The sequence below is a fragment of the Stegastes partitus genome, unplaced genomic scaffold (genome assembly GCF_000690725.1).
Source record: "Stegastes partitus isolate 25-593 unplaced genomic scaffold, Stegastes_partitus-1.0.2 Scaffold100, whole genome shotgun sequence".
Lineage (NCBI taxonomy): Eukaryota > Metazoa > Chordata > Actinopteri > Pomacentridae > Stegastes > Stegastes partitus.
Genome location: NW_007577831.1, coordinates 460,585 through 479,596, shown reverse-complemented (window position 1 = coordinate 479,596; position 19,012 = coordinate 460,585). Strand labels below are relative to the sequence as shown.

Genomic DNA, 19,012 nt, shown 5'->3' with positions numbered 1-19,012 from the left:
TCTGTTGTGCTTGTCAACCTCTGCAGGCCTCTTCTGGTAACGGCTGCAGTTAGGGGACACCCATGACCTCCTGCTCCAAGGGCTGACGGTCTTGATTTTAAGTTTATCAGCCACTAAGAACCTTAACCTAGGTGTGGTGCAGCAGTTTTGTTCTGGTTTCACTGTCTGTGCCTCCAGGTTTTACTTGTTGTCCTAATTAATTAATTTAATGTCATGGTGAAATCATGGCTTTATTGTTATTTATAATTAGGTTTCTGTGTGAATGTAATATTTTGTGTATTTTTCCATTATTGATGTGTAAACATTCAATTCATTACCTGTGTGTCTTGATAAGTAGACGAAAGTTAAATTAAACACATTTCTGCTGTGTTTATTGAAAATGATCAATAATTCTTAATATTGACTGATCTAAAACACTTTATTGTGGTATTGTTTTTAGTTATATCACCCAACCCTGTGCATGATGTCAATTGTACATCAGAAAGACTCCCAACAGAAAGTCCTGCATGACTGCAAAACATTAATAAAATGGTTACTACTATAACTAAACATTGTTATAATGGCATACGTATTTTCAACCACTGATGTGTTTGCTTTGAAAAGAAGTCTTCTTTGTAATTGTGATATGTTAGAGTTTATTTTCACACATCCAACACTGAGCAGCTCTGGACTCAAAAATGCAGAACAACAAACAAACACAGATCTGCAGTTTAACATCGATTTCCCTGGTTTTGATTTGGCCGAGCCACAGCACCTGATGATATCATAGCAGGCAGCATCGCAGAAAGCCTTGGGCTTGGCTGTGCAAAGTAAACATCGCTTGAAGAGGGAACACAGTGCCATCTGCCTCGTGACACAATAAGGGAATGATTAGACTGCTATTGCTGTGTAAATGGATGATAATGCGGATGATATGAGTCGTGATTATCAGCAGCCCATTTGAGGGTAAAAACCAAACAAAATGCTCAAACTAAATGTTGAAATCATACAGTCGATCTGATTATTTAAGTGGAATGTTTGCACAATAATGTGGATATACTTTGACCTCTCTACCAGCTGTTTGTATTTAATCATCAATCGCAGTAGAAACTGAAAATAGAGCCAATACTGAACATTGGGAGCTTCACAGAGGTATTATATTGTGTTGGATTGTGCTGTATTTTGCGGATATTGTTACGTACATCAGAGTGAATTGATGTAATCGTAACTGCAGTGAGCTCAGGATTTTGCAGTCATTTGTCCTCTTCTTCATCTGTTGCGTTTTTGATGTGTAATAATCAGCTGCTGTGTTTGCTTTTCATGGTAGTTGGAGTGATGTTGATTCGTGGATATCTTCTCTCCCTCTCTAAACCAGGCCACAATCGGGATTGACTTCCTGTCGAAAACTATGTACTTGGAAGATCGAACGGTGAGAACCTAAATTACATCTGCTTGATGTCATGACGGAGGTGCTAAATGTTTATGTGTCAGCAGTGCAACAAGTCATCTCCTCAGAGAGAAACACGACTGTACTGTATTGGTGTTTGTCTCTGCAATAATGTATCGCATGCATTCAGACTATTAGGCAGTGCGGACGAACAGCATGTCATCTTTGTAGCTTTCTAGATGAATCAAATCAAACCTGTCTGCTGTTTGTCTGTTTATCTCAGAGAATCTATCATAAAGCAGTGCGACCTTGGAAATGAAGCGCCCGCCGTATAAATAATGCCTGATTGTACATCTTGTCCTGTGTGTGTGTGTGTGTGTGTTTGTGTGTGTTGTATACGTGTGTCTGGAGGGAGCCGACTAAGTTCAGGCTCTCTGACTATCTGAATAATCTCAGCCTCCTCAGCTTTCTCTCTCTGAACCCCAGGTGAGGTTGCAGCTCTGGGACACAGCGGGACAGGAGCGCTTCAGGAGCCTCATCCCCAGTTACATCCGGGACTCCACTGTGGCTGTGGTGGTGTACGACATAACAAGTCAGTCCCCTAATGACACTTTTTTGTATTTCACACTAAGCTGTTTTTTTCTGTTTGTAAATGCATCTGTACACACATTCAAACTGACTTTTTCATTCCTTTGCTTCTAATTGTTCTCTCGCTACATTGAACACGTATCATTTGTGTCATTCATGGAGCAGATGTTCCGCGAAATGTTTCTTTTTAGTGGCTACGCCTACAGTACACGTACAGCGTATTCTTTAGTTTCGGGACACAGCACACCACTACAGAACTTCAAGTTTTTCACTGAGTTTGTGTAAAATGGGTAAGTCGTCAAACTACGGTATGTAAGTGAAAAGGATACTGAGCAATCAGTTGTTGGCGCAATAAATGTTAAGGGTGATCAAGATCCCAAAGTAGAAGGGCTGTTTGGTATATAATTGTCAGTTTCTGCATGCCTGGTATGTAAATAAATATAGACACTAGACCTATTTCTGTGTTACAATGTTGCACGCACCTCATGAACACTGATCTATTTTTGCATTCACTGACCAGATGGTGTAGCCAGTTTTATTGATTTTAATTGAAGCGATCCGCAAACGTTAAACTACATGTTCAGTGTAGCCACAGTGGTAAAAGTCCAGTGTGTAGTGTTTAGGGGGCTCTACTGGCAGGAATATAGTGTAATATAAAAAGTTATGTTCGAGAACTATTGTCTTTTTGTCACCTTAGAACACTGACTTTAGAGAGCACCTTTTACCGTTTTAGCGGCCATTGTAGGTTCTCCTACATACTTGGAAGTTGATGGAGAAGCGAAGGGTATTCAGTTAGTCACTATCTGCACCCTCACCGCAAGGTGCCACAAAATTCCACACACCGATCCTTTAAATGTCACTGTTTGTGAGACGATGTGACCGATTTTATTAGAGCAGAAAGATCCAAGATCAGGTTATACAAATGTCAAATATCTTCTTGACATTTCCCAAAAGTGAATTGAATCCACTTCACAAAGTGAAAAACTCATCACAAAAACCTCCCACCTTCTCACATTCTCTGAAGAACCAGTAATGACTGAAACTAATGAGTTATCAAGATTTTACGGCTTAGATCTTATGTTAGATTGTTGGTGGTTAAACAAATAAGCCAAATCAGCTGAGGCTGTGTGCATAAATTTAGAACAACAAACACCAGGGTCATATGTGTCTGGTTAAGCTGTTAGGTTAGTTAAAGTTAGCTTATGCCTTTCAGCTAATGAGAATCCAGTATTTGAAGTTGCCATGATACCATTTGCTTTACAGTAGTAAGTACAGTGAAATACTATTACTCAACGTGAGAACAAAAAATCTGAAAAACTACATGAATGTTTTTGAGTTGGTTTTATGAGGAATATTTTTCTTTTTAACATTTTCCTTTTGTAGATCTGCCAGTGACTTCTGTTTGACAGCTGAAAAAAAGAAAAGACACTCAACATGACTTGCCCCAAGGAAATGAATTTTTATTTCTAATTTTATGGTAAAACATGGGTTACCCTCCCATCCCCGCTAACCATGTTCTCTATTCACCTTGAAAATGACGTGGAGTCTTGTCTCATCAAATTCCCAGTGTACGAATGTGATACGACCCTTACTCTGCATGCCAGCGAGCCTGCATACTCAATGAACGAAGCAAGGTCAAAAGGATTTATTAAGACCTTTAACATGCTACAGAGCCAGGAACATGCACAGCTGTACATTGATTTATTGTGTAATTCCACTTCTGTGTGCATCATATAGTATCGTCTATCTATTAGCTAGTACTTCAAGATTAGAATTATGTATACAGAGAGAAGTTTTGTATAGACCCATAGGCGTAGATTTCAAGGGAGACACAGGAGAAACGTCCACCTCAATATTTAGAACATGTGCATTTGTCCTCTTCAATGAAAACATGAAAGAAACAGAAAGTTTTTATTTTGAAAAGCCACTATAATGTTACTGCAATGCCGTTGACGGGGACATTTTCTTTTTTCTTCAGCAAAATATGAATATAAATTAGGAGTTCACACAACGACTGAATCATAATTAGATCCATATATATCCTTTTGTATTTTGAATTGTCACCTGGTGCCTGAGTTACGTGTTTTTCTTCACATGAATGAATCCACTGAAGCTCACCTGGGCCTTCCAGGTTTTAAAAGCTGGCATGTGTGCTAGCTTTGTCTCTTTCTTCCATTAAACTGGCATCAGCTTTCTTATGTGTTTGCACCTCCAACACTTCCACAGCACACATGACGCACAGCCCTTGCTGCTAACTTCCACACTCTGTTGTTGTTTCATGTTGGTTTAATTTTAATAAATTTTAACTGATTTTTTAAAAATCTACTGTGTGTAATCCCTATCTGTTGCTTTCTTTGAGCCAGTTTGTGACAGCTGACGATACCAAGCATGACATTGTATAAAAATGTAATGTTTAATGTAACTGATGTTTTATTTAGTGGTTAATGTAATTTATGTTTTATTTAGAGCAGTGACAGCAGGACTTGTGTTACTGTACTCTATGTCACTTCAGCTGTATAAACAGTACTGTTATTTTAACTCTGCTCTGCTTCTTTCCTTTCTCAACAGACGTCAACTCATTCCAGCAGACGTCAAAATGGATTGATGACGTGAGAACAGAGAGAGGAAGTGATGTCATCATTATGCTCGTCGGAAACAAAACAGACTTAGCAGACAAGAGGTATGAAGTTACAAATGTACCTTCCTTGTATCACAGTTTGTCTTCTAGTTAGCATCTCTTATTATGTCCTGACACCATGGCAACCGTGATGTGCAAAGTGTCAGTCTGTCAATCTCTTGAACACAATAGCTCAAGAACAAAACATAGCAACAGCATCAGGCTGACTCCATGGGCTCCCCCTGCAGAGCAGACATCTTGATTAGATGTTGGAGCGTCTTGCTGAATAAATCTGTATTATAATGAGGTAGAAGTTATTATCTTGAGACCAGAATGACTCCATATGATTTTAATATTAATATCACTTTCGTGGAAGTAGGAAGGCAGGTATCAGAATTTATTGCTCGATACATAATATATCAAATATTCTAATGAGTACAGTCATTAGCATAACTGGTTATGTTTACTGTTTTTGTAGTAATTATGGTGGGACATTAGTCAACTCAGCTGCCTCTTACTGAAGCGCGTCTTGTCAAACCACTTGCTTTGAAACGAGTAATTTATTGCTTGCTTGAGGAAATCATTCAGTGATTTAGTCTCTGGTGACACTTCATGTGCTGTGTGCACAAGGGAGATCTTTTTTTATGCATATGTACTGCATAAGTAGGTATATAACCTGAAATTGAGAAAATGCTGATGAGACAGAATGTTTAATAGAGCTGTGAGATGGAAAAAATTGATTTGAAAAGGGAATGTTTACAGAAACAGGGTAAAAATGAAACTATGTGAAGCAGAACTATACAGTAGTGGAAGAACAGGAGAATATAAAGGGAGAACTGAACCATAAAATTACTTGTGCCATAGTGCCAAAGTGTATTAATGGTGCATGCGTACACAATGCAAGTGAGAGATAAATTTGCGATGCAAAGTCATCCGTAAAGTGCGAAAAAAAAACCTGCTAATCTTTTCTAAAGTTGACTGCCTGTGTAATGTAATCATCCTGTAGAGCTGTGAAAGTAAAGCTAATCCACTACAAGGGTTTGTTTTTCTCTAACATATTTAGATGTGTAGAATTTCATTGGTATGTATTTCACTTTTTTTTATATAGCCTTTATTTTTTCAGAATGTCTCTGGTGATATAATTACAAAAGAGATCTGACCAAAAAGTAGTTTACAAACAGTTTGATCTGTTTTAATAACACATACAACATTTTATTCATGTGTCTATTCGTGTATGGTAACCCAGTCACATGAATAATAAGACAGAAAAATAAAAAAAAAGTTTACATGCACAAATCTGTTTTCAGTGGATTTTAACCCTCTGAACCCCAAACAGTTCTCCTGTCACATTTTTACTGACTGTGGAGTTTTTTTTTCAATGTTCAATGTAAATACCTGCACCTCTATAGAAAAAGAACAACCATGGCAAGATGTGAAGAGAACTCTGCTAACACAGTTATGATGCCGTGGATTTTAATAGGACAATATATGAAGTACATTTCTTTCATTATTAGTTTTTGACAGAATTGACACAACCTGGAAACAATATGTACAACATTTTTCCAGGTGTCCACAGGTTTTACCAGTACTCAAATAAATTGGAGCTGTGTATAATATTTATGTTTTGCTCCTTAGATTTTTAATTTGCTTTCAAACTTATCTCCTGTCTGCAATGTATAAACACAGTCCTGCAGTTCAGCTAAAAAATCCCCAAATTTGTGTCGTGTATGTGTTGGTCATAGTTGAGTCACTAAAGGCTTTTCAAATATTTTAGCAGGTTTTTGGGTTTGTTACTGAAAATGTTTTTTTGTTTTGTTTTGTTTTTCTTTTTTTTTCAGCAAGTTAACATCCAAGCAGTGTACCATAATATGGCAGTTCTGGTTTTGGGGTTAAGTGTGTTGTTGTAGTTAACTTTTTGGTCAAATAAAATTAATGATTATTAATGGTCATTTTATCATTTTGTTGAAAATACAGTACAGCTTCACAGAGTCTCTAGACACTGTAGACATAATTTATTTTCTTGAACAACGCAAGAATAATTACTTACCCATAGTGGTCAAACTTATAGTTGTAATATCATGAAAATGTAATGTACATATGCAGAGGTTTTCTTATCACAACATACATCTTGGTTGGTCCTGGTTGCTTTAGTTCTTTATATATATGAATATAACTATCTTGATGCTTTAGTGGTAAATTTCTGGCTAGAAGAAGGCTGAAAATATTTTCATTATTATATCGTTCTTCTGTATTATTGCGTCATTGCCTTACTTGAGCAAATGAATATCATATTCTTGGCATAGCTGACTGATCTTAATGTGATTTTCACACACAACGACTTCCAAGTATCCTCCTGCTCTCTCTGCTAGTCAGATATGCAGCCACGCTGAATGTCAGTTTTGACACAGTTAATGTATCCTCGCGTGGTGAGTAATTTAATTGTTCTGGTCAGCGTTATTTTCCTGTGCAGTGACAATAACTTTTTTCAGCTTCAAAGAGAAAATCCCATTGGCATACTTGTGTCTTAGTTCACAGCGAGTCAGTCAGTAAGTGAAGGGAAAGCAGAAAAAATGCTGCTGATGGCAGTTTGCAGGATGTATCTAACTGGATCTGTCAATAAAAGTTCATGGCTGCCATAACAAAAGGCAAAAAATAAGAGCTTTGCTTTCAGGCAACACTGAGATTGCGTAGGTACATTAAGATTACACAGGTCTATGCATACACATAAATTATCCCACTCAATCAAAGTAAGACATCTTTTAACATCTTTCCAAATAACAGCGTACTGTTAGTCGCCTTAAGGTTTTTTGTCATGTATATTTTACTAAGTTAGCGTGATATTCACTGATATTAAACTACAAAATGGGGTGTTTTAAATATGTGGGCCTCCAGCAAGAGTTCCTACATTTGTCAAACCTTTTACATTGAATGTTTGGGTCACTTGGCTTCACTGCAATTTTTGTGTCTAAATGTGGTCCTGAAGTTAACACCTAACCAAATGTTCCGTGGTAAAAGAGTAAAGGTGTTTACTGCATTTACATCACCTCTCCATACTCTCCTATCTTTCTTTATCCTCAAGTTAATTCAGGCTTTTTGCTGCACAGTGAGCCTGATGTTTTTTTCCTATATCAGTGCAGAAAAATGTAAATTAACTTTCACCCTGCCGGTTTTCAAGGCTTCATTTTCAAACAGAGTCAGTGTCATCTTAACCAAACATTTTTAATATCATAACTGCAAAGGAAATTCAGGTTAATTACAGTGATGTCCTCCATGCAAATGCAGTTGGACATGCTGGTGAATGTGTGCAAGAGATAATCAATGTTAATATTATTTTATCGTGGTTCCTGCTACATCAGCTGTGGTTTCAGTAGCATCACTGCTGCTAATGATGATTTTATTTTGATGCACTATGAGAGAAGGTTTTTGAAAAGCACAAGTAAGTGGATGGATCCAAGAAAATTCACTGAATATCTCTTAGAGTACATTTCAGACAGGACACGTTGTCAGATTTCACCATTTATTTTGGAATGACATGGATCTATGTTTTGCGGTGACTCTGCTCGAGTGATGCTCTGGAACAATCTGAGCAAGCATGACACAGACAGTCCCTGAGATCACAACCCCGCCAGCAGAGCCTGAGATTCACAATTTTTAAATGAGCACGGTATGAACACAAAACAAGGAGACCAACTTAAATGGTCCTCATTTTACGAAATCCAGTTTACATAGTTTTGAGGTGCAATTATGAACCGTCTGTGTTCTACAGCCCACAAAATATGAGTACCAACCAGAATTATGATATTGAACCTTTAAAAAGGAGGAGGTTGGGTAGGAGGGGGAGATTTGCTGACCTGTAGAGGCTGGTGTAACAGCGATGTCGTGAGCATGGATCAGACCGAATGAATCAACGCTGCCTCACTTGTAAAGCACGCGAAGTGGGTGGGCTGGACTTCAGTAGTGAACAATTAGACAGAAAACGGCCTTGTGATGTCCTGACTCTGTGCCTGTCTGAACTAACGAACAAACTCCATTTAAATCCATCATTAAGAAATGTAAGGGATGTGGCACACGTGTAAATCTGCCTAGAGCAGGTCGTCCTCAAAAACTGAGTGACAGTGCAAGAAAAAGGCTATTGAGGGAGGCCACCAAAACACCTATGAGTTCTCTGAAGGAATTACAAGCTTCAGTGGCTGAGATGGAAGCGACTGTGCATACAAAGCATTGCCTGTTCTTCACCAGCAGAAGGTTTATGACAGTGGTAAAGAGAAAGCCACGACTAAAAAACACTCTTATTAAATTTCAATTAGAGTTCGCAAGTAGACATGTGAGAGACTCTGCAATCACCTGAAAGAAGGTTCTTTGGTCTTATAAGATCATATTTGAGCTTTTTGACCGTAAGACTAGAAGCTATATTTGGCAGGCACCAAACCATGCATATCATCACACACATCATTCCCACCATGAGGCATGGTGGTGGTAGCATCATGATGTGGAGATGCTTCTCTGCTGCAGGCCCTGGAGGGCTTTTAAAGGTCTAGGGTAAAAATCAATGCAGCAAAGTAAAGCGAAATCCTGGCGGACAACCTGATGTAGTTTGCAAGAGTGTGACCTGGGAGAATATTTGTTTTCTGGCAAGACAGTGGCCCGAAGCATACAGCCAGAGCTACACAGAAATGGTTTAAAGACAACAAGGGAAATGTTCTGGAGTGGCCGAGTTAGAACACAGACCTTAATACAATTTAGAATGTGTACCTGGACTTGAAAATGACTGTAAACTCATGATCCATGCAACCTCACAGAGCCTGAGCAGATTTGCAAAGAAGAATTGAGTAAAATGGCAGCGTCCAGATGTGTAGGCCAATTGAGACTTATCTCCATTGACTTAGACTTAGACTTTATTGTCCCCAGGGGGAAATTCTTTTCCACAGACCAGCCCTTGACTTCCATCTCATAACATGACAATACAAACTACACAGAATCCTACATAAGGGTACACAGAAAGAATAGCATTTCAACACAAAGTACAACATGAAGTAGTATGAAAGACATGACAATGTAGTACTTTGTTTAAGGCAGCTATGACTGCAGGCATCAAGCTTTTACCAAAACGAGCCTTTCTGCGCCGCAGTGTCCTGTATCTCCGTCCTGAAGGCAACGGGATAAGATATTCCTGTAGTGGGTGGGTAGAGTCCTGTGATATTGAGAGTGCAATGTGTGTAATGGCCTTGTTGTTGAGTTCAGATAGGTTGGGTGTGGGGAGAGCTATGATTTTTGCAGCAGTACTGGTTATGTGTAGTAGTTTAGTCCGGTTTTTAACAGTGAGCATGTTATAGAAACAGGTGGAGCAGTACAGTAGGATGGATTGAATAATGCTTTGGTACAGTGGCAGAAGAAGACGTGGAGCAACGTAGAGACCTTTGAGTTTACGGATGGCTGACAGTCTTTGATGACTCCGTTTTTGGATGTCTATGATGTGCTGATGGAAGGTGAGTTTGTTGTCCAGTGTTACTCCAAGATATTTGAAGTGGTCGACTGTTTCCACAGGTTGGTTATTAATAATAATGGTGTGCTGAGGGGTGGGTGGGCTGATTATCAGTTCTTTTGTCTTCCTGACATTGATGTGAAGGTGGTTACTTTCACACCACTGAGTGAAGTGACTTAATGCTGTAACTGCAACCAAAGGTGCGTCTACTGAATACTGACTTGAAGGGAGTGATTATTTAGGTAACAATTTTTTGTGTTTTATATTCTTAATTGAGTTTACTTATATTAGATTACAGAAATTAGTTTGCACTCCTCTTTCTAAATTCTTGTCAAAAAAGCCTAATTAAATTCAATATTAGGAAGCAATAAAAATGGAAAACTTCAAAGGGGAGTGAACACTTTTTATGGGCACTGCATGTTTTCAATGCTTGCCTTCATCATCCGGGGGAACAGTCACCGCAGCTCATTCTAAATTCAAACTGTACCAAAACCAATTAATGCCTGGACACTGTCTTTTGTAACTATCAGCTGTGCCACTATCAATTTTATCATTGATAGTGGGGTTATGTAAAAAACAAGTGACTTTTGTTTGGTTATTTAGCAATGTCTCTGCTCCTCACACTCACTTTGACCATTTGGCTGCATGATGTATCTTGAAAGGTTAACCTATACGCATCGTAGCAATGCAGAAAATGTCATATGTCTGGATCGCAGTCTCAGACCAATGTGGTTGAATAATTGCAGCTAAATGTTGGCAACAGGAATCAGCTGTTTATTTGCTGACACATCCCATTCCTCCTGTGACGAATGACGATCACTCACTGGTGCTGTAAGCTGCCATCAGCCCGTTGCAAGCAGGCACATTTTAAACAGACACTGCAAGAAGATGTTGTAAATGTGGCACGTGTGCATCAGATGTTAGCTAGTGATGAAATGACTTGATTGGACATGTGGCACATTATATCACTATAAATATTGTAGCTGACACTGAGAGATGAGTTGAAAGTCATCAAAAATGTGAGGGAGCAGATTTACTATATTTAGAGCTTCTAATTTTATGTGCAGTGTTGATGTGTTGCTATGATGCAGTCTTTTTCTGTATTGTTTTCAAGAACCCATATTAAACTTTGGCATGTTTCTAGCTTTTTTGTGCATGTTTACGCCAAACAGAGTTATTCTTCCCCACAGAAGACACTGCTCCTTATCTGTCTGAAACACCTCATTTGATTTTCAGGCTTTTCATCTTTTATTTATTTACATTTCCATGAAACTCATTTGCAAAACGCCTGCCCAGCGGTTACTTTGGTACCAGTTTGGTACTCCCTTCAACAAAGAATGAGCAGCTTCTTCACAGGCCACCATTTTTCACGACTAGAGTTACTTCAATAGAGCTACATCCCCATCCTCAGAGGACTGGTTTTACACATAACCAGTGTTACCTTGTTTTTGCAAACCAGCTGACTAATCAGAGCAGACTGGGCTAGAGAGGGGGGGGGCCTTAAGGAGACAGGAAGTAATTGCAGTTTTTCAGATGGAGGGTGAGAAGAGCTGCCAAAACACTAAACAGTGTGTGAAATATAATGTGTTTTTTGGACATTAAAGCATATAAACATATTCTAGTAGACCTCAAATTAACTAAATACCCTGTAAATAAGCCGGTGCATCTTCTTTTAGTTTTCTGTTATCTTGGGGATTCAGCCCATACTCTTTCAATTAGTGATGCTGGATGGATGGATTGGTATTTACACTCATCTGTCCTTTTTAATAGATTGGCATATCTGCTGTTTTCGATTACGCTGATAATGGCTTAGCGCTGAAATATGTTCCGTTTTTCATCCCACAATAAACAAGATGAATATTTATCAGTGAGTGCCAGCATCCTGTCTGTTTTCATTCTTGTAACACCTGTGCACCTGATACATCGCTTATGATTTGGAGTGGAGCTCGCTGCTATTCTTTACTATATTCACAGATAAAAATTTGCCAGAGATGCAGCATGTTTTTCTCTCGTCCCGTTATATGTATCTGTGTATTTTTCTGGACTTTTCAAAACCATCTTCAAGTAAGTCAGTGATACAATTTTTAGCATTACTTGAAAAGAAGCAAAGATTTCTGTGTGTTGCGTTACTGTGGTGTAATGGAATTTAATTATCGAGTCCTCGGTTGGAGTGCCTCTATGAGCTGGGCTCTTGCTGTGTTTGTTGGTTTGTTCATTCGTGTGTGGTAGAGCTTTTCACAGTGCTCAGTGTTGAGGGAGTTAAACTATGCAGAGTTTAGGTGCAGCACATCCCCTGGAGCTCTAGTGTGCATCGTACAGCAGGCAGCATCAGCCAAGCAGAGCCTGCGGAGCTGCACAATGACAGCAGGCAGCTCAGGGATTTTTAAACTACTGAACACTGCTTAACTTAGTACATTGCTCTACACGGTTACTAGACTTTGTTTTCAGATCTGCTTTAAAGTTAATTTGGTTTTACTTAATGCATGGGCTTGAGGTTATTTATCCAACAGTAAAATTATTTCTTTTTCTTGATGAAATATTTATTTATTTTTAGTAAGTTTTTTGTGAAATCTGATTTTTTGCGAGTTTGTTCACATTTCCAATTCAATGCGACTTGTATGTGATCTCCTGTGTGAATTTCATACGGCCCAAAAGTATCCCGCATGTGCAGAAAAGGACACAACGACGTCACACGCAGCGAGCATGCTCAGTGTTTACGGAAGTAAATGGCAATGGTGGAGCGTATATTAAAATAAAAACTTTAAAATTGCTCGTCACTCCCCCGCCACGGTCACCGATGGTGGAAACAGAAGTGTGACCGCTATCATAAACTGGCATCAGCAGCCAAGTACTGCCTGTGCTGTACCCCAGCCACTTCCACCACCACAACCGCAATCAGTAATCAGGATTGCAGTGTGAAAAAAGTATGTTGTAAGTTTACATTTGAAAGAAGCCCCAGTCTGACATATTTCCTCAGGGCGGGTATTCCAGAGCGTCAGGGCTGTTACTTTAAACTCTGCCTATCTTTAGTCTCAAGGTTTGGCTGCTGAAAGCAAACAGTCAAGTTGTTTGGATAGACACCAGGCCAATTAGCAAAATACAGTTTTTGAACAACAACAAAAAGAAAAATTGTTAAAATCAATCCTTTTGTCAAAATTTGCCACTGAATTTGTGATTACCGTAAATAATTATCATTATTAAATTTGTTTTTATGCTGTTATGAAATGTGTTATAAATAAGAGCTGAATCCACATATGTCTATTACATTATTACTACTTTGCTAGCATGGGTGAATGTAGCTCGGATGCCACGTTTCCTTCTTCTCATGCAATTTTCTTGCCAACCGTCTGTCTGATGATGAATAAGCCTCGGTTTTGTTGAAGTTGGAGCTCAGACGCATGCATCCAGAAATAGTCACAGAGGCACTGGTGCAACTCTGTCAGGTGGTGTTATTATGTAAATACATCTCCAGTGCAGTGTTTTCTGTTCTCGCTGTAGAAACTTCTTTTAATATCTCACACAGACTGAGTTTCTCTTTCTTCCGTGCTGTGATGAAAAGTAGGAGAATCAGTTAAATATAATGTAGCTGTGTTTGAAGCTGGGAAACAACTTGTCACTCTGAGTGTGTTTAGTCAGGTGTTGCAACCTTTTAGGAGTGAATTGAAGTTATATTTTTTAATGGGTAAATGCCTCGGAGGCCTTGTGCAGAGAAGAATAAAGAGGGCGGACTGGATATGTCATAGTTTTCCCAGAAGGCGGGTGGCAGGTTGATTTAAACCGATCATCTTCATTCATTGTTTTAGTTTTTTGTTACCACCTGCTGGCTACATGAGCTGCAGAGTCAGCACTGATCTCCATCGTTGTGTTAACAGACACCTGACACAATCTCATATCGAGAGCCAAGCGGTCACTGCCAGATTCATTATAATGCAGTTTTTCCTCTAGGATTTTTTCAGCAGTGGGGGCAGGCTCTCCAGGGAGCCGTGGCAGTGTAAACAAATGACACTTGGCTGCAGATTTTTTTTTTACAACCTATTTATTGAATGGCCAGTTGAAAATGGCTTTTTAAAGGCTGAATGTAAATAATAATCAAAAAAAACAAAACTAAAATGAATAAAATTAAATAAATAAAAATAAAAACAACAAATACTAATTTCTTGATGGGGCTGTAGAATCAGTGGCAAGCTTTGCACCCAGGCTCAGAACAATTTTTTTTATTTGTTTTTTTATTTTATTTTTTTAAATTTTTAATAAAAGAGCTCTAAGTTCTGTTGTAGGGAAATTCTCCAAGAGGTGGCCACTGATGCTCAGCAGCATACATGCTGCAAGCTGATCCCCCTGCAGCCTGTTTCAGAACATTTCTATAGGGACAGTACTCCTCTCCTCTCATCACTCTCTCCTGCTCCTCCACTCTGCTCTCCCCTTGCTGTACTCTGTTCTCCTTCACTTTGTTCCACTGCTTCTCCCTGTCTAATGTTACTTGTCTTATGCGATTTAATGAAACATTAATGTTGGATCATTTACACTCACATCCCATCTGATTACAAGTGTGAACACTATTTTTTACCTAACATCATCATTTATGAGTCAGTAAAAGGCTAATGATACATGACTAGCATCATCTTCATCAGGTGTCTCTCTCTTCTTAGAGAAATATTTGAACAAGCTCATCTGAAGATGCAGTCAGCAGTTACATCATGGTGTGTAGATATTAGCTTAATGCTATCAGTTAGTTTACTCACTTAAGCGACATTGAGTTGGCATCGGGCCCAATTAACTTAAGATATTGATATGTTACATAACGTTAGCTGGCTATCAATATTTTACGAATGTCTATTTAACATGTAGAATCTATTCTGAGTTACTTTAAGCTATTAAGTCTACCTTTTCTCCAGTAAGTCGCTGCCCTATTCTCCAGAGTGACCCTCCTCTGACTCCCTGGTGCTGGACGTGATGTCACTTTCAGGGCCGTGCTCTCACGAGTAATTGTCCTCCCCCAAAGAGTAGATTCTGAGCAAGATAGTTATCTGTAGTTTACTTTAGTAGACACGAGTACCCAACCTAGTGCAGGACTCTGCTGTGAAGATGGACACACGCAGCGGTGGTGTATTTGTGACAATTTAAAAAAAATAAATAAATTTGAAGGAGCGGCGGCTAGGATTTAGGAATGGCAGCCCGCCACTTGTAAATGAATGTGGAGGAAACACTGTAATGTAATGCAAATTGGCTGGTATTAATTTCTCACAGGACAATGTCATTAATCATTCTCAGCCAATTACCCAATTAGGACTCATGAGCTTAAAAAACAAGCTGCAAATAGCTGCTTCAGTGTGAGTCTTTGTATGGCATCTGTTTGTCTTTGATGAACGTTAACATGACAAAATTAGGCTCCATTTTGTGTCCAGTTTCTGTAAACAGTATATCATCACCTCCAGTGCATTAATCTGCAGTGTCTCAATAAAAATTGCCCTCTATTTTCAGGCAAATCACAATTGAGGAGGGTGAACAGAGGGCTAAAGAGCTGAGTGTCATGTTCATAGAGACCAGCGCCAAGACGGGTTACAACGTCAAACAGGTGAGTGAGCTTTAAGAAAGTCTTAGAAAAGAAATCCAGGACATTTTTTCCAGGAGAAACAGAAGCAGTTGTGGACATATATTCACATATTATGTCTAAGTTCAAGATTTTCTAGACAGTGTACATCAGTGGATTAGATAATTTATTTACCTCTTAAGCATAACTGATCATGTTCATGATACCACAGTTATTAAGGCTGGAAATGATGCAGCTGAAATGTATCCTGTGGAGTTCTGTGTTCACTCTGTGCATCCTTGAGGTCTAATAAACATGCAGAAAGAATTTCCTTTCACATAAAACATTTTCAGACTTGATGTTTTTGATGAGCATGATTTGCATTTATTCATGGTCTCTGCCTGGCAGTCTTCAGGTGTAAGTACGCTTGAATCTAAGTGCCTCCCAGATGGTTGAACAGCGTATAAAGCCAAACCGCTCCACACCTGTCCCATGTTGGGACTGCATCCAGCACTTTTTTTAACAACAATCCAACATTTAAGCAGAAGTTGTCCAGCCCCCGAGGAAGTACGGTAGTCGGCAGGGTTGAATTTCTCACAGACAGTTTCAGCGCTTTAGACTGACTTCTAGTCACACAGCTGTGCCTAACTTTTACCCTTTGGTGCACTGGTTCATAATTTAAGTGCACCCAGAATTTTTCACTATGCATTTCAGGGCCAAATAATACATTTTAAGTATTACCTTTATTAACTATTCCACAACTCATTGATCATTTTGTGACACATTCTGTAACGATTGTAGGAACAGGAATAACAGTGTCAAAGGTAGCTCTTCTTTGGCTATATTATAAGCAGTGAGATAGATAGACAGATAGATACTTTATTCATCCCCTAGGGGAAATCCGGAGGTGAGGCCATTCGCGAACAGTTGTACTTTGTAGCATCGACTGATGGTGTGTATGTGATGCATTTAGGGCCAATGCATTTTGTCATCGGTAAGGTGTAGCATCTACTGATATTCTGCCCGTGAAGCGTTCAGAGAACATTGGTAAATTGCAACTTCAGAAAACAGCCTGGGTTACACTCTGCACTCTAATTTGCACGAATCTCTGCATTGACACCACCAAAGTGTTTAGTTATATTATCATTTTTGACTCCTGGCTGCCGTGGTTTGCCGCTTCCTTCCACTGAAGCGCTATAGAAAGGACAGCTGCTCTGTCGGCCACTCACCTGTCACGGCACAGCATAACTTTCTTGGAAACAGTTCATTTTGGAACAGCAGTGCTTCCACTGCAGGGGCTCTGTTCCCAGACATGCTTTGGCTGCACTCTTTGCACTAAATGCATTATGTTGCTGTTTTATCAGATCTCCGTCTTTTGCACCAGCTAAGAATTTACTTGTGGTGTTGCAATGCAGAGATTCGTGCAAATGAGAGTGCAGAGTGTAACCCAGGCTGTTTTCTGAAGCTGCAATTTGTTCTCTGAACGCTTCACAGGCAGAATATCGGTAGATGCTACAACTTGCCGATGGCAAAATGCATCACATGCATTGGCCCTAAATGCATCACATACAGACTGTCAGTCAACGCTACAAAGTACTACTGTTCACTAAAGGCATCACATGCATCAGTCAATGCCACTAGGCAGCTGAACACAGAGAAGCTTCTAGTCTTCACTCAGTAACTGCAGCGCAGCAGCTCAGAAACACGTGTGAACAGAGATTAGTTTGACAAGAGTGAAATGATGTGTTTTAATGTCATATTTACAGAAGATGAAGCAGCGTGATTATATCTTCCTGTGCAGGTCGCCCAGTGATGCAGATAGACAGACCAACTAAAGCTGCACTAGACAGACTCACGCTGGATACCACAGTTTGTCCTTCTGCCTTTTCAGGCTTTGTATGTATCTGTACAAAGCAGTAACAATTGTGTATTCTGTCGTGATTAGAAGAGCACGTAAAGGATGCATCAGTGTGTATTCTTCACCAAGTTTTGCAGTGCATTGCGCTGTTTGGTGGTGCATTACTGCCACCAACAGTGAAATCCTGTTGTAGTATGACATTCACAATAGTAATATATAATGTTTCAAGTCAGCTTGTGTGTTCATAAGACACGAACAAAAAACCAAATTCCTCTTCATCCAATAGCTTTATCACTATTAGTAGTCAAAAACTCCACGTCACACCTTTAAGGGCCTCTTGTTAATGATACCCATGCCACCTAATACAGACATCCATGCTGCTACTATCAGCATCTCACCAAAGCTGAGCTGCATTCAAGCCTTAAATTACATTTGCTGAGTATAGATTTGGAGGTTGCAGACACAAAGAGAAGCACAGCCTGCTTCAACAAAGGTGATCTGTTTCTAAAACAGATGTTTGTTGTTCAAAACAACGACTGTCTGTGAAGTTAATAAGCAGTGAGATGAAGGCCAGCTGTATTGTGTCTGTCAGTGAATGGCGTTGCTGGCAGGCGCCTCTCTCACCCCATAGCAGCACAGACAGAGGAGGCTGTTCTTCACCTTACTCCAGGGCTGTGGACACTAACGGCAAAATGCCAGAGCTGCTGTGAAACCTGTAAAACAAAGGTCACAGTCCTGCCTGCAAAGGCTGCAGTGTCTCTATTGTTTGGCTGTGTCATCCTCACCCACGTTGAACCAGCAAAGTCAAGATTTTATCTACGTTTTACCACCTTTTTTTTTTTTTTACAAAAAATGTTTTTAAAACATCCACAACAAAGCGCAAAGCCAGGTGTTTGAAACACCTTGTGTATGTGCCAGTGAGATATGCCAGACCTACAAACATCCTGTCATTACAAATGGTAGATGTGTTTAAATGGAGCAGACATGGACGTAATTTGAAATCTGGAATGATATATACAGTAGCTGTGTGAATGGCACTAGTACTGAGATTTGTTTCTTTTCTTTCAGTGTGGTTTCTGTTCGTAAAGCTGTAATGGCTTCATTTTTATACTTACTGACTTAGAAGTAACAATTAAAAAAGCACATAGACTTCAAATTTAAATTGAATTGTTGCTGTTAATTGACCATTTGAGGTGCCTATAATTTGACTGGTTTGCTAATGTTTTGGTTCATTTCATATCGTCTTGACACTGTGCTCAGGTCAAGTTAGTAGCCGCACTGATTGTGATGTTCTTTTATTTTTGTTGAAGTTACATTATTGTGGTATGGTAATAGAAAACAATTCTTATAATTATCACTTACATCTGCAGTGCTACTTAAAAATTTAATTTTAATAAAGCTTTTAAAGATTTTAATAAAGCTTGATTGAGAATTCAGGAATGTTCAAGGCTTTGATTCAGTGAAGGGATGACGAAGCAAGACAACAACAAAGATGAGATGTCTTGCTTGAACACGTATGACTGAAATAGTTCAATGTTACATCTTGCCATTATGTAGTGTAGAGCAGTTTT

General features: G+C 39.2%; 1 protein-coding gene across 1 annotated transcript in view; it reads left to right on the top strand.

Moving 5' to 3' along the window:
* Nucleotides 1–19,012, top strand: part of rab6ba (RAB6B, member RAS oncogene family a) — a 90,260-nt gene that overhangs the window by 52,731 nt on the left and 18,517 nt on the right. The window contains exons 3-6 of the mRNA XM_008277546.1: nt 1,355–1,408; nt 1,853–1,958; nt 4,523–4,634; nt 15,535–15,628. Of these exons, the coding sequence (XP_008275768.1) occupies nt 1,355–1,408; nt 1,853–1,958; nt 4,523–4,634; nt 15,535–15,628 (366 nt within the window). The remainder of the gene's footprint in view (nt 1–1,354; nt 1,409–1,852; nt 1,959–4,522; nt 4,635–15,534; nt 15,629–19,012) is intronic.